The sequence below is a fragment of the Polypterus senegalus genome, chromosome 6, assembly GCF_016835505.1.
Source record: "Polypterus senegalus isolate Bchr_013 chromosome 6, ASM1683550v1, whole genome shotgun sequence".
In the NCBI taxonomy this organism is placed as follows: Eukaryota; Metazoa; Chordata; class Cladistia; order Polypteriformes; family Polypteridae; genus Polypterus; species Polypterus senegalus.
In genome coordinates this window covers 31334120-31358717 of record NC_053159.1, presented here as the reverse complement: position 1 = coordinate 31358717, position 24598 = coordinate 31334120, and the positions used below count along the sequence as shown (strand labels likewise).

At 40.7% G+C, this 24598-nt stretch overlaps 1 protein-coding gene across 2 annotated transcripts in view; it reads right to left on the bottom strand.

Annotated features, from left to right (window-relative positions):
- Positions 1-24598, bottom strand: part of c1qtnf12 (C1q and TNF related 12) — a 115272-nt gene that overhangs the window by 26843 nt on the left and 63831 nt on the right. For both annotated transcript variants that reach the window (XM_039755755.1, XM_039755756.1), the window contains exons 2-3: positions 6806-6919; positions 4425-4527 (exon numbers count right to left, since the gene is read on the bottom strand). In XM_039755755.1, coding sequence (XP_039611689.1) covers positions 4425-4527; positions 6806-6919 — 217 coding nt within the window. The remainder of the gene's footprint in view (positions 1-4424; positions 4528-6805; positions 6920-24598) is intronic.

The following is a 24598-nucleotide window of genomic DNA, read 5'->3' as shown; positions in this document are numbered from 1 at the left end:
CATGCTTTTATCAAGGCTTCGCTCGGGTAGTCGAAATGATCAGTCGTAGGAACGCGCTTTATTCCGACTCTAACATTTTTGTAGCTGTGATGTGTGCATCAGTGTAATGGATGTACCAGGAAATCATGCATTGACAAAAGTTCCCGCTTGCTTGGAATTGAAAGTGTGATTAAATGCGTTATTTTTAACGTTATGGAGTACATGCATCGAAGCTTCTCAGCTGTGCTTGTGCTAAGAAAGGGAAAATTTTAAAAATAACGTAACATGATTCTGCGTTAACCTAATATTTTTCATACGTCCCAAACCAAGGAGATGCGAAGGTAAAATGAATCGGTAGCGCGTACATAGTCAGTACACCCTCTCGAATCGAACCTCAATGTCGGCGTTAGAGGCTTAAGACTCTACAATTGCACCACAGCGTGTGGCTTGTCTATGCTAAAGTATGTATTGTAGATCGGGGTATATATATACATTTATATATATATACCCGTATCGCAGTGGAGAAGTAGAAGTTATGAAAAGAAAAGGGAACATTTTAAAAATAACGTAACATGATTGTCAATATACAGTAATTGTTTTGTGAGTGTTATTGAATGTTGCTGTCATCAAGGATTTGATTATCATTATTTCTTTCAATCAGGCTCGTATTTGTAGGATGTGTTCAAGTTACATTCCGTGTTTGTCAATCGCTGTAAAGATAAGAGGTTTCATTCATCGATTAGTTCCTTACTGCATCAATAAACAGCTCGTCTTCCTTTTATCTGTGATGTGACAAACTGCATGCACGGGTTTTTTTTACACTGTCTTCCTTTAGCAGGACATTCACTTTTTCCACCGTGTGCTTTGTTTCCGCAGTAGCTGCACTTATGAATATGATTGTATGTATAAGACGCTTCATATTTTTTTGCTGCCTTCTCAATTGTGTAATTCGGTTTTGTTCAGCACTCTTTGGAACTGTTGCTTTTGTCTGTGCACTGCGCCAGTTCACGTGAGCCGCTTGGTGTTCTTGCATCGAAGGTTCCCAGCTGTACTGGTGCCATCTCGTAATGTCAGCTAAGACCCGCACTTAAAAGTTTCTCTCGCAGTTTCAATGAGTTTGTGCCAAACACCACCCTGACCATCTCATCTTCCTCTGCATAAGCACAGTCCTTCACCCGTGAACATTTACCGGCAGTGTTTGTATTGGATTGCCGCTGATGGACGGCCTTATATGGGCAGGCACTAAATTACAAACGCTAGTGGCAGCCTGTCTATGAACTTAATTTAATATAAACTTACGGTTCACGCGTGCTTTGTTTCCGCAGTAGCTGTACTTATGAATATGCTTGTATGCATCATTTGCTTCATAATGTTTTTCTACCTTCTCAATTGTGAAATGGCGTTTTGTGCTCATCGCTGTTTGGAGTTCTTCCTTGTTATCTACGTACTTACGTAGGAGGCGTGATGATGTCAGACGAAACTCCGCCCCCCACGCCATCTCCAACTCAAGACTCCATTACATTATATGGGGAAAAATAGCTTCCAGTTATGACCCTTATGCGTAGAATTTCGAAATGAAACCTGCCCAACTTTTGTAAGTAAGCTGTAAGGAATAAGCCTGCCAAATTTCAGCCTTCTACCTACACGGGAAGTTGGAGAATTAGTGATGAGTCAGTGAGTGAGTGAGTGAGTGAGTGAGTGAGGGCTTTGCCTTTTATTAGTATAGATTCTGCTCTGTACTTGTAATATTTCTATTCCACTATTATATTATATTGAGGATTACTTGTGTTCTGTTCTGTGTATTATATTGTATTTACCTCCTTTTTTTTGATACCCACTACACGCCCAACCTACCTGGAAAGGGGTCAATATTTGAACTGCCTTTCCCAAGGTTTCTTCCATTTTTTTCCCTACAGGGTTTTTTTTTGGGACTTTTTCCTTGTCTACTTAGAGAGTCAAGGCTGGAGGGCTGTCAAAAAGGCAGGGCCTGTTAAAGCCCATAAATTGTATTGCATTGCATTGCAATGAAATTGTTCCTTGCTTGTGTTAATCAACTTGTAACATGTCTAAACTCTCCAGCACCAAGACTGGGGGGTAGATCTCCCTTACAGTACCTCCAACCTTCTGTTTGATGATCCTGTCCTAGTTAATCTGATTATGTTTCTTCCTTCTTTCTGAGCATGAGACACATCTGTGGGATATTTATGGAACTCACAATTCACCTACATTCTCCATAATATGTCTTCTTTGGCTGTTCTAATAAATTGGAAGCTTGATGTATAGCAACTATTAGCTTTTTACAAATTAACATTTTGGCTCTATCGATTATGCAAGTGGACATTTTGACTGATAGTTCAGGTAATTTATGTTTTGCAATTGCATCATAGGTTTCCTATTAAGAAGACAGGCAGAAATGCCAAAGCAACTTGACAGGGAAGAATTGTGTCACTAAGGATAAATTCAAAGTAGCAGGCAGAAGTGACTCAGATCTGATTTTTTGCCCTAATGTGACACAAATCTGCTATTTCCAGGGCTGAGTGGACAAAAAATGTGGTCTTTTCAGATCAGATTAGAGTCACTTTCAAATCTAGTTTTAGATCAGATATGTATCTGATTTGTGGCCATGCGACATGAATGTGAATGGTCAGATCAAAATTCATGCGTTATTTTCCTTATACGCATGGGCTGATGGCTGTCATCATCAGCCAGCACTGACAACATTGTAAAACAACAATGGAGGAGAGCTACAGCTATGATAACAGTCACAATCCCACCATTGCTGGCTTCTTTTTCGTACCCACACTTCTCTTGGTACAGCAGTGCTAGCAATAGCTGTGATAACAGCAAAATCTAGCCATCTGGCTTGTTTATGCCTCTCTGACCTAATCATGCACAGCTAATGAACTGTTTTCCGTACTTCTGAGCCAACTACTAACGCATCCATTTTGTCGATTTTAATATCATGCATCGTCTCTTAAATATGGCACTTTCTGTTGTTGGTAATGCAGATGACTGGTGCACAAACATATCAATGGGCAAATACATGACGTTTTCGGAGATCATACCAGCAAACCACTACTAGGGTGGAAACCCAGCATTTGGAGATGGCCATGGGTTCAGACTTCAGACAGTAATTCACTGTAAAGGACTTTCAAACCAAATATTGAAAATGATCATTATATTCATGATTATGCTAGTTGGCCCAAATACTTCTGAGTCCCTGAAAATAGGGAGACCATGTACAGTATAAAGATCTTTTCTAAACATCCATCCATCCATTATCCAACCCGCTATATCCTAACTACAGGGTCACGGGGGTCTGCTGGAGCCAATCCCAGTCAACACAGGGCGCAAGGCAGGAAACAAACCCCGGGCAGGGTGTCAGCCCACCGCAGTCTTTTCTAAACAGCACATACAATATTTTTGTTAAACCCCTTGAATTAAAGCTGAAAGTCTCCCCAATGGCTAACATGGTACAACACCCTACCACTATGCCAGTTTGTAAAACCTCTTAAGCTTGTCTCAGGCATATACTGAAATTTCCTACATATTACTTATGATTGATTCACTTGCTGTGATGATTTGTGTGCTTGAACCCAATATTTCACAACTTCGTGTACTAATAAGTGATAAATTCTTAGGTGCTGTATGAAGCTTTAAACTAGACCACAGACAGGTCAGGATTCTTTGAGATATATCATCTTGGTTATCATTCACATGGCATGGACCAAGTAACCTACTAAATTTGTCGAGTTGCCTGTTATCTTTGTGCCAATTCTGTCAGTATATTTATTTTAGAAATAAAAAAATGAAGTGTGGCCCCTCACAACTCCATGAGCCTGGACTTGAGTCGCATCCTACACAATGTCAGCCTGTCCAGGTTGACTTGGGCTTTCTCCGGGTATTTCAAGTTCAACTGGTAATCGCGTTGAGAGATGGATCCTGCCTTGAGCAAAATCTTTCCAGAATACGATCTTATTCCCAGCAAACATGAAATGGAAAGCAGAATCAGAAAATGGGTGGAAAAGTAAAATGAAGTAGTGAGACTGAAGAAAACTTCTCCACTCTGTTCCACAAAATATTTTATTGATCTTCTCAAGGAACAGAACTAAACACCGATTAGACTTTCTGGTGAAACATAATGGGAGTATCAATGTCCTGTGTAATTAAACAACAGGTTAAATTAAAAGCTAAAAATAACTTAATTAAAGAAAATTAGTTAAAGCCCAACCTGCAGCCACTGGGGCCCCTATGTTTAAAGATGTTTTGCAACAGCACTCACTGGTATATAGGGAAGGGCTTTTGTTTGCCGTTTTTTTCTTCATTTATCAATTGGAAAATTGTTACTGAAATTTCTTAAAATATATGAAATTTACTCATGATTGGGGGCAAACTGTTTGAATTAATCAAGGACTTAAAATTTATACTTTCGTAGTTTGGGTTACCTCGGATCAACTCTTTGAACTCTTTTAAAAGAGCTTCCTGGGTCACTTCAGCTCCTGGGGGTCCCGGAGGTCCAGGAGGACCAGGAGGGCCAGCAGGTCCAGGCTACAAGAGAATAGGAAATTAAGTCATTATTTCAAAATATAGTAATATAAAGAAACACGTACATGATATATCAAGAAGACTATCCAATGTAAGAGAAATGGAAAAGAACTTTTTAAGTGTGAAATAACAATGGCTGCCCTCATAAGCCTGAGAATTGCTGCATCAAATATCCTACTTCTTGGTATAGTGCAGACAGGAATGGCCTTTCTGCTTTCTTTGAATGATTTATACTCTTACAACACTGTTTTTCTCACTACTAAGGGTATTTGTTTTATGGCTATATATATTTTCCAAAAATGCATGTAAGGATAATGCTTCTAGAAAATACTAAAATGGCTGAGAGCCATGAAAAGGATTTTACCCTCATATGAAATTTCTCCATTATTGAACATTTTTCATAATCAGTTTAATCAGACCTTCTTCAAACCTGAGTAAAGAGAAATTCCTAATATTTAATATTTATAAGAAATGCGATACTCAATGCTCACTGTGAAATGGTAATCACTTCCTTGGACCCAACACGCCTTTAGCAGCAACACAGTACATCTGTCCTGGTCTCTCACAGAACTGGGATTGCTCCACATTGCAGTACCACTCCACACACTAATGTGTCTGTATTCATGTGCAGTGCTGACTAATTAATTAATAATTATATTTATATATCATTTTTCTAACCTACCCAAAGCACTTTACTTAGACAGTGGAGAGCCTCTTCAACCATCACCAATGTGTAGCATTCATCAGAATGACGTGGCAACAGCCATTCTTGTGCCAGTATGCACGCCAAACATTAGCTCTTAAGTGATGAAGGGCCGAGACAGACAGTTAGCCAATAAGGGACAAGGGGATGGTTAGGGGGCAGAATAACATGGTGGGCAATTTAGCCAGGACATGGAGAGACTCCCTGCTCTTTTCAAAAAATGCCCAGGGATTTTCTGTGACCTTGGTTTTACTTTTTATCCGAGGGGTGGTGCTAATTTTTACAGCACAGTGTCCCTGTCATTGCACTGAGGCATTAGGATCCCCACACAAACCTCAGGGTAAGAGTCCCCAGGTGGCCTCACCAATACCTCTTCCAGTAGTAACCCAAGCTTTCCCTGTTGGTCTCCCATCCAAGTACTGGCTGGGCCCAAACATGCTTGACTTCAGGTGGATTACCTATTCTGAAGTGCAGGTGGCATGTCTGCTGGCCAATCCAAAGCTTTAAACGTACATTTCTTGCATTTTTTCATATATAGAGTTGTTTGTATGAAAGTGAGGTGCACAATGGGCAGGTGCCCATCCATGGTTACTTCTTGCTTTGCTCTCAGAGCATCTAAAATAAACACAGCTATAAACACTGGTTAAAAGAATTCAGAAATGGATGGGTTGATGGATGACCCGGCTGTCTCTCAGTCTTAGCTAAAGGATGGATTGCCTGACACTCTGTGGAGGAGTTCTCTGACAGAAAGCAGAATCCGTGATGGCAAGCCAACTCAATCCTGGTACAGCAAAGAATTCCTAATCCATGCCACCACAGGCAATGGCATGATGTGCTTATTATGAGATGAAGTCAGACTTTCACTTTTTACTCATCTGAATATTGTTGCATCTTGGTAAACATGAGGTCAACACTCTCATTGGTGAGGAGTTATTGCTGTGTCATGGATTCGATTACTACCCTCAATCCCAAGGATTATCAAAAATGATTGTGGCATATGCAAAAGAGGCCTGTGGTTCCCTAGATGGTCCTGTGTTGTGAATTTGTGAATTTGAGATTTCCTGTCCTGCTCTTGAGATTTTGGCAGAATGGCCACTCCTGAGAAGATTGACTGTTTTTCCTAACTATCTCCATTTGATCAACATGACTGTGGTTGGGTGGATCTGCAGAGTGTTAAAAGTGGATTTATAATCAGACTGAATAGGACTCAAGATCACTTTCTCCAGATGTTTTCAGGATTTATTTTTGATTGTGGCATGATTGCATCGAGAACATGTGAGCTAACAGCTTCAGTCTGATGGAAGGGCATAAATTGGTCAGATTTGTATGGGTGAGAGACAGCCTTTGACTTAAATGTCATTTGAAATATTCAAACAGGTGGCTATGCCTGTCTCTTAAAATGGATAGAGCTCACTAGGTGAGCAATAGCATTTTCACTCTTGAAGACTGTAGGATTGATTTCCTTAAATTTTACACCAGGCTCAGTATAATCCAACAACTTTGCCTCAGTCAATCTTTGCCTCACCGCCGGTCATATGAAGCAGAATAAACCATTAAATAGTAATAAAATAAACTTACTAAAGACTTCTTCTCCTTTCTATTACATTTCTTTTTCGGTTTATCATCGCGTGGCTTTATGAATTCAAACCAGGAGCCACGAGGATCAACTGGGTGATCTCGAACATCAGGAAGCTGCAGAGACAGAAACAGTAATTAATTGATAGGTGTCTAAATAAAGGCAATTACTTGATTAAAAACTCAAAACACCCCTAGTAATCAATCACCTTTCACCTTTCATGGTCAGTAGTGTGCACTGCTTACATAGAATTTGGTTGTACAAAACAACTCTAAATAGTCTAAGCAGAATCCCACAAGCCCCCTGTGGGCAATATGTAGTTGTGTATTGCGATACTTCAATCACTCACCAGTATATTTTTTGTGCTGGGTAGGCATGGGAATACCTAGAGCCACTAGAAGGAGCTTTAGAAGTACAACAAATTCCCAAAAGTAAGGGATGGTCCTATCTGGCAGCCACAACAGTTGAGTGTGCATTCAAAAATGGAGTAATGGGCAAGGACTCACCTAACAGGAGGAAGAGTGCCCAGACCCGAAAATAAAGGTGTGTACAAGTATGTTGGTGAGGAGATGGCAGTTTCTAACAAGGTTCTTGGTTAAGGAAGTGAGTAGCCATCCTAAGAGAGTGAGAGGGGCTTGAGACTCATATTGATTAGCCAAGAACAGCAGGAGAGTTTTTACTTTTTTTCTCTGCTATGTTCATTAAATAGTCTGGTGCTAGAATGATAAGACTCAGTGCCCAACCATTTAAATATTTAATCCATTTACAGTATGCAAACAGCTGTCAACACTTGTAGCACCACGTCTCTTTCTCTCTTCTCTCCCTAAATAATCTCATGTAACTTTCCTTTATCCCCATCTATTGACTTAAGAAATAATGCAACATTGTTGTTACAGACCTCCCCAGCTTTGTGAAGATAATCTGTTCCTGAAAACCTCTTCGTGAGGTAAATTCTCGTAATGTGAATGCATAATTATCACTTATTTAAATGGAAGAAAATGTGAAAGCGTTCCTTGGCCTCCAAATAGTTGCATATTTTTGTTCAAAGAGCAGCAAAGTACACAAAAAAAGCGACAGAATTGCTTTGCAGATAACGTAGTTAACATTGGTCATCAAAACAAATTGCACTAACACTTCTCCCCTTCATGAAATACATTTTATTAAGGCTGTTTATTGATACTTTATTACTTTAACTTTCACATTCAAAAGAATGGCCTTTTAATCTTTTCGAATCTTTCATACTCCTTTTTGGGGCCATAATGCTTGAGTTAATTCGAGAAGACACGTGAGCAACACACATGACTAGTTGACTGAACATATGTAGGACAGACTGGCATTACTCGCTTTGTTTTGCTTTGGTACACAATTCTTTGGTTTAAAAAGAAGCTGATAGCCACCTTTTTCCATCCTCTCAAACTTGCACAGTTTTTAATGTTTGGGAAACATATTGGATTAAATTATTTAGAGATTTGTATAAAAATATTGTCTTTGCATCCTATGAACAATTACACTGTAAATTTAGCTTCCCATCAACACAACTTTTCCACTATCTCCAAATTGGAAACTTTGCTAAACAAAATCTGCCCAATTTTCCTCACCTCCCACTTATTTCTGTTCCAGAAGATATATTGGTCAGTCTTGGGGGACTCAGACAGCATTTCTATAATACCAGTAACGGCGGACTGTACGATAATGTGCAGTGAATACACTTGACTTATAGTTTTCATCCTCTTTCTCTGTACGCTTAGCATTCGTTTGCTCAGAGGTTGATCTGCTTGCTGCTTTGTGAGCAGCTCTTCTTTTCTCCACCCTAGCGGCCCGCTTCTTCTCTTCTTTCAGTGTTTTGTTGCAATTACTTTTTTCTTAATTTTTCACTTAAGCTCACACTTAAGTGTTCAATCTGCCTCAGGAATGATTTAGCTGTACGCTTGTGCCGCAGTGGCAGCCCTGCTGCCGAGAGTTGATTCTACTATAAAATATAATAAAAATAAAAAGAGTAATAAAAATCATCACCCCTGAAAGCAGATAGTAGAGGTCACGTAGTATATATATGTGTACCAAATTTCAGGTCAATGGGTCAAACGGTTTGCGAACTACACGGTAGCGTATTATATAAGAAGATATAAAAACACTTTAAAGTCCCTTCCTTTTATGGATCCCAAAGTACAGTGGGAAAGGACTCTTACTCGACATTTCAGAAAAGGAGTGGAAGGCAGCCATGAACAGAATTCACTCAAGCTCCACATGAGCAAAGCATACAATTATTCAACTTAAAATCTTTAATCAAGCACATCTATCTTGTTTAAAATTGTCCAAAATGTTTCCAGGGCAAGATCCAACCTACAAAACGTTGTAACGTTGCTCCAGCTCCACTAGGCCACATGTTTTTGGTGTGTACCAAATTAACATCATTCTGGACAAAAATTTTTAAATGCCTATCAGACAGCCTCGGTGTCACAATCCCTCCTGATTCACTAACAGCTGTGTTTGGTGGTCTCACAGAGGGACTTAAAGTGGAGAAGGATAAACAAACTGGAATTTCCTTTACTTCACTATTAGTACTGTCAAAGGTGGCTGCGGTGGCAACCCGGCCGGGACGCCCAGGAGGACCAGAGGAGGGCTTGCGCCTTCCCCAGGCCATGTGGGGGTGACCATCCTGGTACCTTTGGGGGCCACGGGTACAGAGCTTTGAAGCTCCTCCCTGTAGGGGCCCATGGTCACCGCCAGGTGGCACCCCAATGCCTTGGAGACCCTGGACCTCAGCACTTCCGCCACACCCGGAAGTGCTGGGGAGAAAAAGAGCAGGGACACCCGAAGTGGAATGCAGCCGGCACTTCTGCCACACTGGGGCGTGTCGGTGGGAGGTTGCCGGAACACACCTGGAGCACATCCGGGTGCTTATAAAAGGGGCCACCTCCCTTCAGACAATGGCAAGAGTCGGGAGTGGAGTAGGACGGAGCTCTGGAAGGGAGAAAGAGGCGGCCTGAAGAAGCAAGGCAGTGGTGTTGTGGCCAGGACTTTGGGGACTTGTGGGGTTTGTGTGGCACTTATGGACTTGTAAATAATGTATAATAAACGTGTTGTGGGTGACGTGAACATGTCCACCTGTCTCTGTCCGGGCCATCCTCCACGGTACATAGACATATCTTGCTCAACTGGAAGAATCCTAGCCCACCTCTTTTTAATAAGTGGGTAACTGATGTTATATACTATCTGAAATTGGAAAAAAATCAAATTCTCTCTTAAAAGATCTGTTCAAAACTTTTTTAAAACCTGGTAGGATCTAATCAATAACATTTTAGAATAAGCATTATTTTTCGCTCTTTACTCTGGCCGTTGGCCTTTCTCTCTTTCTCATGGGTGGGGGATGAATTGAATTTAGTTTTGTTAAGATTTACTTGATTGTATGGAATGTTACATGCTTTAAAGAAATGTAAAAAAGGTTTTAAAAATCAAAAGCAGCTCAAGACCCTCTTAACTTCAGCTCAAGACCCTCTTAACTTCAGCTCAAGTGGTACAGGATTGGCCTCGATTTGAAATGTAATTTCTGGGTCTCATCTGATAAAACTGATCAACCACAGGCAAAGTGACATTCAGAGACGTCTCCATGATGCACCATTTAAACACATGGTCATTGAACAAACAGCCGGATGTCACCCTTGAGTGACAAAAGTTTGCACCAATTGTCTCCCAAAGTACTTATGTGCACCCAAGAAATGAGCAGCAAAATGTCAACTCCTTCCTTTATAACATCCATCCATCCATCCATCCATCCTCTTCCGCTTATCCGAGATCGGGTCGTGGGGGCAGCAGCTTGAGCAGAGATGCCCAGACTTCCCTCTCCCCAGCCACTTCTTCTACCTCTTCTGGGAGAATGCTGAGGCGTTCCCAGGCCAGCCGGGACATAGACCCTCCAGAGTGTCCTGGGTCTTCCCTGGGGCCTCCTCCCGGTTAGATGTGCCCGGAACACCTCACCAGGGAGGCGTCCAGGAGGCATCCTGATCAGATGCCCGAGCCACTTCATCTGACTCCTCTCAATGCAGAGGAGCAGCGGCTCTACTCTGAGCCCCTCCCAGATGACTGAGCTTCTCACCTTATCTTTAAGGGAAAGCCCAGACACCCTGCGGAGGAAACTGATTTCAGTCGCTTGTATACGCGACCTCGTTCTTTCGGTCACTACCCACAGCTCATGACCATAGGTAAGAGTAGGAACGTAGATCGACTGGTAAATTGAGAGCTTTGCCTTACGGCTCAGCTCCTTGTTCACCACGACAGACCGATGCAGAGCCCGCATCACTGCGGATGCCGCACCGATCCGCCTGTCGATCTCACGCTCCATTCTTCCCTCACTCGTGAACAAGACCCTGAGATACTTGAACTCCTCCACTTGGGGCAGGATCTCTCCCCCAACCCTGAGAGGGCCCTCCACCCTTTCCCGGCTGAGGACCATGGTCTCGGATATGGAGGTGCTGATTCCCATCCCAGCCGATTCACACTTGGCTGCGAACCGATTCAGAGAGAGTTGAAGATCACAGCCTGATGACGCAAACAGGACAACATCATCTGCAAAAAGCAGTGACTCAATCCTGAGCCCACCAAACCGGACCCCCTCAACACCCTGACGGGGTCTAGAAATTCTGTCCATAAAAGTTATGAACAGAATCGGTGACAAAGGGGAGTCCAATTCTCACTGGAAATGGGCTCGAGTTACTGCCAGCAATGCAGACCAAGCTCTGACACCAGTTGTACAGGGACCGAACAGCTCTTATCAGGGGTCCGGTACCCCATACTCCCGGAGCACCCCCACAGAATTCCCCGAGGGATACGGTTGAACACCTTTTCCAAGTCCACAAAACACATGTAGACTGGTTGGGCAAACTCCCATGCACGATCCAGGATCCTGATAAGGGTGTAGAGCTGGTCCCCGTTCCACGACCAGGACGAAAACCACACTGTTCCTCCTGAATCCGAGGTTCGACTCTCCGACGGACCCTCCTCTCCAGAACCCCTGAATAGACTTTTCCAGGGAGGCTGAGGAGTGTGATTCCTCTGTAGTTGGAACACACCCTCCAGTCCCCCTTCTTAAATTGGTCTGCCAATCCAGAGGCACTGTACCCAATGTCCATGCGATGTTGCAGAGATGTGTTAACCAAGACAGTCGTACAACATCCAGAGCCTTGAGGAACTCCGGGTGTATCTCATCCACCCCCGGGGCCTTGCCACCAAGGAGTTTTTTGACCACCTCGGTGACCTCAGCCCCAGAGATGGGGGAGCCCACCTCCGAGTCCCCAGGCTCTGCTTCTTCAATGGAAGGCATGTTAGTGGGATTGAGGAGGTCTTCGAAGTACTCCCCCCACCAACGCACAATGTCCCGAGTCGAGGTCAGCAGCGCACCATCCCCACCATATACGGTGTTGACACTGCACTGCTTCCCCCTCCTGAGACGCCGGACGGTGGACCAGAATCTCCTCGAAACCGTCTGAAAGTCATTCCCCATGGCCTCCCCAAACTCCTCCCATGCCTGAGTTTTTGCCTCAGCAACCACCGAAGCCACATTCCACTTGGCCTGTCGGTACTTATTAGCTGCCTCCAGAGTCCCACAGGACAAAAGGGTCCTGTAGGACTCCTTCTTCAGCTTGATGGCATCCCTCACTGCCGGTGTCCACCAACGGGTTTGGGGATTGCCACCACGACAGGCACCGACCATCTTACGGCCACAGCTCTGGTCAGCCGCCTCAACAATAGAGGCACGGAACATGGCCCATTCGGACTCAATGTCCCCCACCTCCCTCGAGACATGGGAGGTGGGAGTTGAAGTTACTTCTAACAGGGGACTCTGCCAGACGTTCCCAGCAGACCTCACAACACATTTGGGCCTATCAGGCCTGACCGGCATCCTCCCCCACCATCAAAGCCAACTCACCACCAAGTGGTGATCAGTTGACAGCTCTGCCCCTCTCTTCACCCGAGTGTCCAAGACATGTGGCCGCAAGTCCATGGGACATTAAAGTGTCTCTCGCGAGACGTCAAATTGTCTCCGAGAAGATCACGTCTCGTCTCCCTCCCAAGATTTTTTTTATAATAGAGAGATGAATGTCTTAAACAGACAATGAATATTGCACAAAATAAAGCCTGTCCAAAGAACTAAAGCATGATTTTAAATATTGCTACAAAAAGCTAAGAGTGTAGGTTTCTCACTTGCATGACAACACAGGCAGAGACCACTTAATGACCACAGTATTCTTGTTGCCTTTTTCAGGCACTCCAAGGTTGGCATGAATTCCACATACACAGCAGTAACCCACCAAACAAATACATTTTATGGAAACAGGAAACTTTAGGAAATTTTAGAAATAATAAAATATACTTAGCCTGGTTCCAGCTGGCACCTTGTGCAGCAATAGAGGGGGAATCAGAGAGAAAATGAGCACATTTGTAGCAACATGCAGTAGAAATGATACATTACAATTGAGTATACAATAGTTTAAGTGATTAGAAACAAGAATGAAACACATTGTGTAAGTACAAAATATTTATTCAACTTACAGTATGACCGACCTACTAAACTATAAGACCTTCTGAAAAAAGATCCCCCACAATGCAGTTAATGCAAACATCATATATGAGAGTACGAGAATCAAAAGGAATAAAGTTAACAATTAGGTATTGTAGATGCCCCAGAGGACAAGTGGGCGTCCCACCAGCACAAAGGTGAATTTCTTACCCAGCCGGGATGCCATAATAGAAGGATGGAATAATTGTGGGCAATACCCAGCCAGGATGCTTTATGATTCCTGTCCTGATTGGGATGTCCAAATGGAGCAATTCATCCCACACCTTTCTAGGTGGCAGTGTCCCTCATGTACGGTCCCAGCCTGGATACCCGCAGGACTGCATGGGAGTTGGAGTCTGGAAGTGCAGGCCTTTAGGGTCCCCAGGGTGATGATAGAGGGCGCTTCCAGGGGAGGATCTCCCTGACTGTCTTGTAGCCCAGAAATGCTTTCAACTGGCCAAGTAATGTCCCCAGAAGTACTCCTGGGTTCACTTTAAAAGGGGCCCACTTCCATATATCTTGGAGTCAGAGTTGGGAGGATGCAACTCTTCAATTCCATCGGGGTGGGGATTGGGTTATAAACGTTAATATTATACAAAATCGTCTGTCTGTTATACCTTCATTGTTATCACTCTTTAATTTAATATTGTTCTTTATCAGTATGCTGCTGCTGGAGTATGTGAATTTACTCTTGGGATTAATAAAGTATCTATCTATCTATCTATCTATCTAAGTGGGCAACACTCAGCTGGAGAACAGAAGGAGGAAAGATTCGTTGGTTTATTGTGTTTATCTGTTGTATTTGTGGCGTGTTATAGGAAGGAGAGCAGGAGAGGTGCTTCAGAAAGGAATTAAAAATCTTTTCTTTTATTCTAACTACGTATGGTTCTTTACTGTTTCTGTGTGTTTGGGGTTCTCTGGTGCCCCCTTGTGGTCAGAGTATCTACAAGAGCACCTAGAGGCCTGTGTATTAGGTTAGCTGTGTGCAAATATTCCATTCATAATTCTAATTTCATCTGATTTGAAGTTAATAACAAGAAAATGTATGCATGGCATAATACTTAGGTGCATTCTGGGAACTTCTTAATTATTTTGAAAGTTGTTTTTTTGTTTGTTTACTTCATCAAAGTCAGAAATATAGTGAGTTAGGACGAAGTAACGCTCTGAAGTCACTTCAGTAACTCCTGACTCACCTTAATGAGAAAACCACACATATGATATACCATTCAATTCATTTTGATGTCTAGTTATACAATATGTCAAGCCTTTTGGGGTTTCCTCTAATTTTATGGTCCTCCAGACCTGAGAACCCCACATTTTTGGCCATTTTTAAAACATATTTTTTGCAGGAAATGACATCTTTATTGTGTCCTTAAGGTGTCATTAGCAAAAATGATCAGAAGGACTTGAAGTTGTGCATGCCACATAACTGACCCCAGGAGTTCACCCCTTAATGTGGTACGAGTGGTCAGTTACTCCTTTTCACAAAGCATCCAAAAAAATGGGGATCAGTAATATAAGCATGTGAAGTGTCATTTTATGCTGTTTCGAGGTTGTTGATAATGAGCATACAGTAATCATATTCTTGGTTATTGATTTTTTAGCGGTGGTCCTAACCCTCTAAGAGACACTCATCTAGGAAGGTTAAAAATGACAGATTTCAAGCATAAGCATATTGGGTATCATTTTAGAGTATTTCAAGGTCACTGATTACAAACATGATATAATTTTTGATCCTTTACTATGAACCTCTATCAGATGATGAAAAATGACAACTTTCTATTACAATTAAGACTATTTAAACTTTCTTTAAACATTGTCATCAACCACAGGACCTCAGACAAAATGTGCCACCTGAGCCACCCTGTTTACATTTTGATGCACGTAGCAAAATTATAACTGGGCGCCAAATATAACAGAAATCAACATAGCCATCAGCTATTATAACATTTCTTATTTAAACTTGTCAGGCTTGTCGCCCGACTTTCTTCCCTTAGATGGGTTTTCTTTCCAATGAGCCAGCATCTTCCAGGAGCATCCTCTTTTTATAGCTCCTGAACAAAGGCTAGTTACCCTCACTGGGCGGCTTCTCTGGGCTCTTTGTGGAAAAGGAGACAAAGTGGTTCTCAATCGCACCCCTGGTGTCCCAGGGCGGTAGTGGTTACCTTTGATGAGCCGTAAAGTTGACTCTCAGAGGCGCTTAGATGGCAACATTTAAAATGAACCTCACATTTTAATATTTCAAATATCTGATGCAACTACTGATTTATTATATACTTCTATCTTATGAAGTAAATCTTTAAATTTCTTATGAATGCCCCAATTAGATCGGCTCAAAATAATTCATTTTTTGTATTCTATTTTGTTGATCCATATTCAAAAATCCACCTTATTAAAAGCATAAGTGTCTGTGTGCCTAGTTGCTGTGTCTCTGTCATTCCAACCAGTGGTGTATCACAAACTATTATGTAATAATAAAATGCATTGCATAATATAATTTGTTCCAAAACTCTGGTCGTAAACCGATTTGGTCGTGAACTGAAGCAATTTCCCCCATAGGATTTTATGTAAATACAATTAATCCGTTCCAGACCATACAAACTGTATGTAAATATATATTTTTTTTAAGTTTTTAAGCACAAATATAGTTAATTAAACCATAGAATGCACAGCGTAATAGTAAGCTAAATGTAAAAACATTGAATAACACTGAGAAAACCTTGAACAACAGAGAAAACTAACACTGCAATAGTTTGCGCTATAGTGCTAAGAACCGCTCGCTAAAAACACTTTTTTTAATGAGTTTTAAGCACAGGGAAAAATGAACATTTGAAAAAATCCGTAATTTAATAAACTACCAAGAAAAATAACATTGCAACAATGCACGCTACGAACCGATCGCTGGAAACAGAAGTGAAAACAAAATCAAGCCCAATGCATTCTTTAAGTGCCTTCCTACCTTAATGCGTCCAGCTCTCTCTCGCGCTGCCTGTGTGTGTGTGTATCGCGCTCTCTCGCTCGCTGCACAGGAAATGCACAGGGAGAGACTGAACATGTACAAACTGAATGGGAAACTGGCTTGTTAGTATGCCAATTGTGTGGTCGTGAACCAAGGCAAAAGTTTGGCGAACTTTTTGGTCGTAAACCGAGTTGTACGTGTACCGAGACATTTGTGAACCGAGGTTCTCCATTACAGCCAATAACTAGCCGAGTTTGTGACCAAGAATTCTGGCCAAATAAAAAAAAAAAAACCTAAATTACAGACAAAGTTCACACCAAAATAGTCCTTAAGAAGAACCATATATGAAGTTCAGTGTTGTTATCGATATGTTAGACGACCCAGAATTTACAAGGTGACCTTTTATACCAACACGCAATTCTATATTATCACACCAATTCCATATCAATGTGCCATAAAATGGTGGTGCCCATAAAAACAGAAATTTTCCAAAGGTGAAACATGATTTTAAGCTACTTAGAAATTACCTTAAATAAAAATGTAACACTGTGGTGGGCTGGCAAAATGCCCGGGGTTTGTTTCCTGCACACCCGTGACCCTGTAGTTAGGATATAGCGGGTTGGATAATGGATGGATGGAAAAATGTAACATTGGGATTTAATTTAACAAACCCTAAAACCATAGTAGCTTTGGTTTTACATGCAAAAGTGAAACAAAAATTAAAAATGAAATGTAATCATAACAGCTTCACGTAACAGCTGAAGGCATCTACTGAGATGGATACAAGACTTAAAATGTCCAATAGAGAAAGGTAACAAATGTCAAGAAGCATGAAGGAACCATGTTCATGGTAGTTTAGTATCCTCATATGCATATAATCAGCATGTTGCCTGAAACTGATAAAGATTTAAGTAGATACAAGCAAACACACCCTTCCCCAGGACAAAATCACTGATTCTTTAAACTGGTAAGTTTGACTCATGTAGTGTAGTAAGAAATATGATTAAAAGCTCTACACCAGTTAACTGCTGATCCAAAAACACTGAGGATCACGACATGAAAATGCACATCAGGAAGGGCAAAATGGAAGATGAGAATAACATCCCAAACTAACAAAAAATTACCTGAAAGAAATGACGTGCTCCCACCTGTCCGCTTGCCTTTGAGCTTTTCTCAATCTTAACTCCTACTGCTGCTGATTATTCCTCACTAACACCTTGCTTTTCATGTTTCAGCTCTGTGGCTTTCATTCCTGTTTTGCTCGTCTGTCATCATGTAACTCATCACTTGTTATCTTGCACCGCCTCATTTACTCTGTCACTCTAGTCAGTTTTTAAGACACCATTTCCAGAAGTACCTCAATGATGATTTATAGCACACCCAAAACACTCCTTCTTTTTGTTATCTCTGACTTGGCCTGCCTGGCTGCCTTAGCATAGTATGGGCAACAGAAGCAGGGAAGACTGGGTTTAGGAGCATATTAATAAAATGAAAGCTCATTACTGGCACTTGTGTTTTTATCGTTCTTTAAAACTTCTCATTTTTTATGGAATCTTCACAGAATGGTGATGTTAAGATTTTACATAAGTCACCACCACCTGATCCAAGTTCTGTGCAGCTCCTTTTTTGAATGCAAGTGGATACGCCAACCTGACAATGACCCACTGCGTCGATTCCTCTAAGACAAAGCCTTAGAAAGAACAATAAAGAAAGACATAAGAACATTCATGGTGGGCAGAATACACAATGTATTCTCGTGCTGGCTTGCTGCCATGCTGCATGATCTGTTCTTCGCTCACCTAACGTCAGTGCTATGTGGCATTGTGAAGAGGGGAGCTGAATGCACCCCAAGGAGACGCAGTCGCTTCTCCGAAACCCCCCTTTTAAACTGTGATACAATGGGAAACAAATAACAGTTGTTTTTTTTTTTACCTCCTCTTTGCTCGATCAGCTGCTGGCTTGCTGCTGCTGCCGTGCCATGTGATCTGCATTTCGTGCGGTGCTTCAAACGTTTAAAAGCCTGTACAGCAGCTGTCCTTTTGTCTCACTGCCTTGTCTCTCTTCTCCCCCAGACATCTCAAACACTATTCAATCTCTTTTCGCTGTTCCTTTATTTCACCATTTGTAATATTTTCCATTTGTTTGCGCTAATGCGATCTTTACTTTAATTTTTTTGAGACTTTCGAATTTTCCTACTTCCATTATCTCTAACCTGCTCTTCATGTGTATCATGGGACTTGCTTCCAAAGATTGTAAGTATGACGTGACTTGACTGTTTCGCAGGATATGAAAGTGTCTCTCTGTCTCTCTTCAAAAGATCACGTCTCATTGCAAGATTTTTTTATAATAGAGACATTTTTCTGTCTATACTGGCCAACTCATTTTATCATTAGCCCGTCACTTAGAGACTTAAAAAAAAAAAATTCTGTATTTAAGGATTCTATTCCATTTCTCTTAATAATAATGTCTTATTTATGTGTGCATTATTTATTTTTCGTATACAATTTATGCATTTTTTCTTATCTACTTTTAATTTGCCTTCTTTGCATGTAACTACTTCTTTGTCATCTTGCAAAGCACTTTGAGCTATGTCATTTGTATGAATATGTACTCTAGAAATAAATGTTGTTGCCATTAATACAGAAATTCATTTGTCTTTTGTTAGCTACTATGGATGGTACAGAATCAAAATAAGTCAAAGCATCACTTATCATGACCAGCTTCCAATAGGCAAACTGCATCGACATTAACATCAAAAATAAAAATAACAAGTGGTCTAACACTTAAAGAGACATAAGAGTGGGTTTTATTTTATGACACAGTCTCTGGCAAAGGCTTTGCCAAATTTGTGCAGCACTTGATTGACCCTTAGAAGTATGCATTCCTGCGAGACTCGTGGGAGCCAACTTAAGCAGACGAGATTGAAGTTGGTTCTGTGCTTAAGCAGGCAGGAGTGGGTAGAAACCTTTAGAAGTTGGCCGGGAGTGGGATAAAAAACAAAATCAATCCCATAAAGCCTTCTGTTATGAATTAACATAACCGACATATCTTTGGAATGAGGAAAAAAAAAGAAGGAGCCGAAGAAAACCCAACACAGGGACACTCAGCAGAATTGCAAATTGCTGCCATTAAATTGGATTAAGCGACTTCAACAATGGTTAAAAGGATGCATATTTAATACACAATTAGCAATTTATTAAATGAAGAAGTTCTTTCAGACATGTACATGTGTATGTAACTAAGCTTTGTGTTTCTGTGTGTAGATTGTACACTTGTTTTCTTGGGTTAGGTACAGTAAATAAGTAGACTGGCCAAATGAAGGTGAATTAAGTGTAAATCTGTGTGTGTGTGTCATCCAGGACTGGCCTAAGCTGGAGACCTCTTGCTTTTGGGAAGCCCCTCAGATTAAAAAGGTGCATCTAAAAAATAATGGAATAGTTTTCAGGTATTAACAGAGAGGAGAGTTTTGGAGCAAACACTGATATAGCGTGTAGCCTCACCCACTACCTCAGGATCCCATATTAGGACCCGAGCACAGCCATGAAACAGGTGACACCTCAGCACCACACTAGTTTCCATGGAATGGAACTGTGTGAGGTTTTCTACAATGGCTGGAGTGCCAATCCTGCCACCAACAAATGAGTTTTCCCTGCAAGTTGGAGGACCTGCTTGCAGGACTGGGTGCGGGTTAACGTCATACCCAGGATGGAGCAATTGCAGGTTAAGGGCTTTGCTCAAAGGCCCAAATGAGTGGAATCACTTCTGGCATTTACAGAATTCAAACCGTCAGTCGGCAATCAGATCCCTAGCCTCGGGTCACCAATCCGCCTACATTTTACCACCATATTAACAGCAGATGAAATGAAATTCTTATTTCAGTATGCAAAGTGCAAATCTAATCTTCGCTGAAAATTCAGTTTCACTGGAATCCCACACGGACACATGGAGAACATTCAAACACGTTATAGGAAGTATGTAAGTGATTGTTTGAACACGGGTGTCTGGGACTGTGAGCAGCAGTGCAAATTGCTGCTGCTCATAAACATAAATAATATAAATAATTGGAGATTCAAGAAAGCATGAACATTAAATCAGCAGATTTAAAGTTAATGATAATAACCATGAAAAAGAGCTACTTAACCCAAAATGTTCCATTTATTATAGTAAACCTTGAATGCCAAAACCTCAGCATTTGTCATTTTTGTCATTTACAATTTCACTTGCCAAACTGTTGAGGAGCCATTGGTATTTGGGCTAAACTTTTGCTTTGTTTCTCTGCCGATGGGATTAGTTTTTGAAATAAGTACATAAAAATCCTGAGACCGTTTTTTGGCATCAGATTGTATTATTGCAGAGTGTAACTCAAGCTCTTTACCTCCAAAGTGAAATTACTCTGTCAAATCTCCATTACTTCTTAGGTGGACTGGTGTAATTCAATTCTGTATCAAAGCATGTCAACTCTTCCGCTTACCAGCTTATTACATTTAAAAAACAGAAAATGGAAGGATTGATTTTTAAAATGAAATCTACTTACTCTTCCTTAGAGTTATTGTAGTTGCACAATCGATTTCTTGACTTAATTAATGCCTTTTTATTGAACAGTACTGTTTCCCCATTCTTTCAAAATGCATTAGACATTTATAAGATTTAGATCTGAATATTGGAGTTACTCACCAATTTCAAAATTGCCTTTCTATTCCTTTTTCCTTGCCTTGTCTTTCTATAGTAAGAGAAAATTTTTAATTTTTCACCTCTTATTTTAATTTATAGGACATAACTCAATCTGACATTCACCCTGCTAAAGTACAGAACCACCTGTAAGAGCCAATCTTAGAAAATTAAAGCTTCGAGTTAAACTCATATTAGTGTTTGCTTAATTTGAATAGAATATAAATTTCTTTCATAGTCATAGATAATGGGATAGTCTATTCCTCCTATAAATTAGTATGAGATTAGAGTTGCCAGATTAGAAAATTAGAAAAATACGGGACACTCTTAAAATCTCTCTCTATATTACTATATATATAAATTTATATATGGTCCCTATACACCCAGACCAATATATTATATAAAATTGGGACATAAGTTAAAAACATAAAGCAAGTATTTTAATGGGTTATGAGGAAAACAAAAGTAAAATCATTTGAAAATTATTTAATACAAGCTAAAAAAATTATGTAAAAGTGAAATATTTTGAAAATATTATTTAATACAGACAACAGAGAAATATTATTATTATTTAATACAGGCAGTTAGAAAAAAAGTGGGCCGTGGCAAGTGGTAACAACACACTTTGTTGACAGTCACTGTATGTTGCACTGCTGATCCAGAACTGCACAGCCGCGCGGCTGGAGAGCAAAACGGCGTGAGTGTCGCCGTCCTCGGCCAACCACAGCAAATGAACAAGCTGCAAACAGGCAGCAAACATGAGTTTCCTCGTTACATTTGGGTTATTTTCATCAAGAGAATCTAAGATAAGAAAGTATTACTTATAAAGTTACAACTAAGTACCGTAAGAAGGTAGTAAAAATATATTTTTATTACAAAATTTGAAAATGAACTAAATATGGGACATTTGAGTGTCCCTGAAAGGTCAGTACAGGACAGGGGACAAAATGATTAAATATGGGACATTTCCCGTATATAAGGGACGTCTGCCAACCCTATATGAGATTAAAAAATGTTCTTGCTCTAACTAAGATATAGTGTGATAATTGAGTCAGTTGCTGTTTAGAATAGGTGCCAGTGCACAGGGACTTAAAAGACCCATTTTCAAAATAGAAATGGAATAAGCGTACAGTTTTCTGACCGTTTAGAAATCGTTCAGAAATGTTTTGAAGTAACATTGTAACGATTAGAAATGTAACAAGATTTAAGCTTTGAACAGAACTTTTCTTAACAAAAGCTTTTTTTTTGCTATATGAGTTTTCTCTTTTTTGTGTGAACTGTTTTATTTTGAATTTTTACTACATTTTTAAAACAAAGATATTTTGTCTGTGGAATCATTTCGAAACATCAGGCTTTTGCTGGATCCCATTTTGTATGTTAGAGCTGCTGAACTTTAGTAATTTTGGGAAAACACAACTACACCACCCTTAACATATTATTGTAATGTCCTCCCATGCAGGCTATGCCACCAGTATTAGTCATTTAAGTTTGATGTTTTCACACTGCTTGCCATTGTACCGCTTTAGCCACTAGCTTCTAACATATTATAAAGTTTTTTCTCTCCATTCTGCATGAAATAATGAAATTACGTTTTTTCTCAGCTGCCATGACAAACTACATGAGGTAAGTAACGTATCATAAAATATAATTGGTTGGAGTATTCCTTTCAGTGTAGCTTTGGATAGTATTTTGCAAGAGTCCACTGAGTTTCACAAAACAGTACTTTCTGAAATTATGGGTCACAACCCAATCACCTTTTGGGTTGCACAGTGTCGTGACGCACCAGGTGTTAAATGGGAAAGGGTCACAAACAGTTTGTGAAAGGTCTAATGATGGGTTGCCATGAGTTGTTTAAGCAAATGACATTGCTAGGCATTACTTGTCAGTGGCCATTTATCAAGGGGAACCTCGCTGCTAAGACTGTTAGTAGTGATTGTCCAAGTGTGACTGCCCCTTTGCTATAACTTTTGGCAACAATTTTCCAAGTGGGAACCCTGGCTATGATTTTTGGTAATGCGTCTCCAAGGGGAGTCCACCTCATTCTGATGGTCATCATGGACTGGGTCACAAAGACAAAGGAAAAGAGTGAATCGGCAGAAAATAAGTTTAAGAAACACTGCGCTAAACTATCAGGTGCAGTATACCGTATATGTATTTTTTCTTGCGATCCTAGCTTGTTATACTATAATTTAATTGTACTAATCACAATATAACCTATAGATACACAATAAGAGATACAGACTACTATAAAAAGTATGGTAGCAATTTCCTAGAAAAATAATAAGTTTTTAACAAGGCAAAATTAGGTTGGGGGGGTGAAAGTTTCCAGAAAACAGCCATGAAAAGTGAAGTGGGAGTGGCTTTAAGTCACATGGAAAGTGAAACTGCACATTTTTACCAATAGGTATTATGATGTGCCACACAGGCAAAATAAAGGCTCAGAAGATTAACAAGAGTCGAAACCAGAAGACCAAAATGCCTAGCGTCTAAGCCCAAAACAAAATCCTAACTCATAGCCGAAAAGCCAGAAAGTAATTAAAGGTCTGAGAAACTTTAAATGAACAAACTTTTGTTAATTTCTTTGGGGATTCTGGAAACTCTAATGAAAAAGTGTGCCCATGACCCTCGACATAACACCATTCCTGACCCCTGACATTGCAGCTAGCAACTGCAAGGCAAATGCCAAGCAAAACTACACAAAATGGTGGCTCCTGTGTCTAAACAAAATGGTGTCACAGGAAGTCACAAATAAATATTACTTTAAAACAGACACTGTGGTGTATGGCCGGCCGTTTATCCCGGCCAATACCCCCAAGCCGCCAGGTAAAGCCCTCCTTGCAGTATGGAGGTCCCCCGAAGACCAGCAGGGCATCATGAACATTGTAGTTTTTATACGCAGCCCTGCTGGATACTGTGGGGGCCACTTGGAGAAGCTGCAGGGAGGAACAACAGATATTTTCCCTGCGCCCCAGAAGCACACATAGACAAGGGGAATGACGTGCTTCCGGGATGAAGAAAAGAACATTTTACCTGACCCGGAAGTTATACCGGATCACATGGACTGGGGATTGGGAACACTTCCGGGTCAGGATATATAAAAGGACTGTGGGAGCTCCCAGACGGTGAGCTGAGCTGGGTGGAAGGGTGGCAATGCGTCTGGGAGTGGAGGATTGTATTATTGTGATTATTGTGATTGATTGTATGAGAATAGTGGAGGAAAGGGTGCTTTGTGCACTGTGACGATTTAATAAAGTCAACATTTGGACTTTGACCTGGTGTCTAGAGTCGTGGACAGGGGTTCAAGGGAGCGATAGCGCCCCCTATCTGTCACAACACATAAATAAAAAATATCAGAAATGGCTTAAATAACCCCAAAAACATATAAAGAAAAGTAAATTTCACAAACTCAACTGACAACGTAAAATAACCAATTGTGCCATTTTACAGTCCCTCCCTTTCAAAGATCCCAGAGTACAGTGCTAAAAGGATCTCTCACTCAACACTTGAGAAAAGGATAAGAAGGTAGCAATGCGCAGAATTCACTAGAGCTCCATATGTGCAAAGTATAGCATTTTTCAACTTAAAATTATATATTGAGTGCATCTGTCTGGTTTA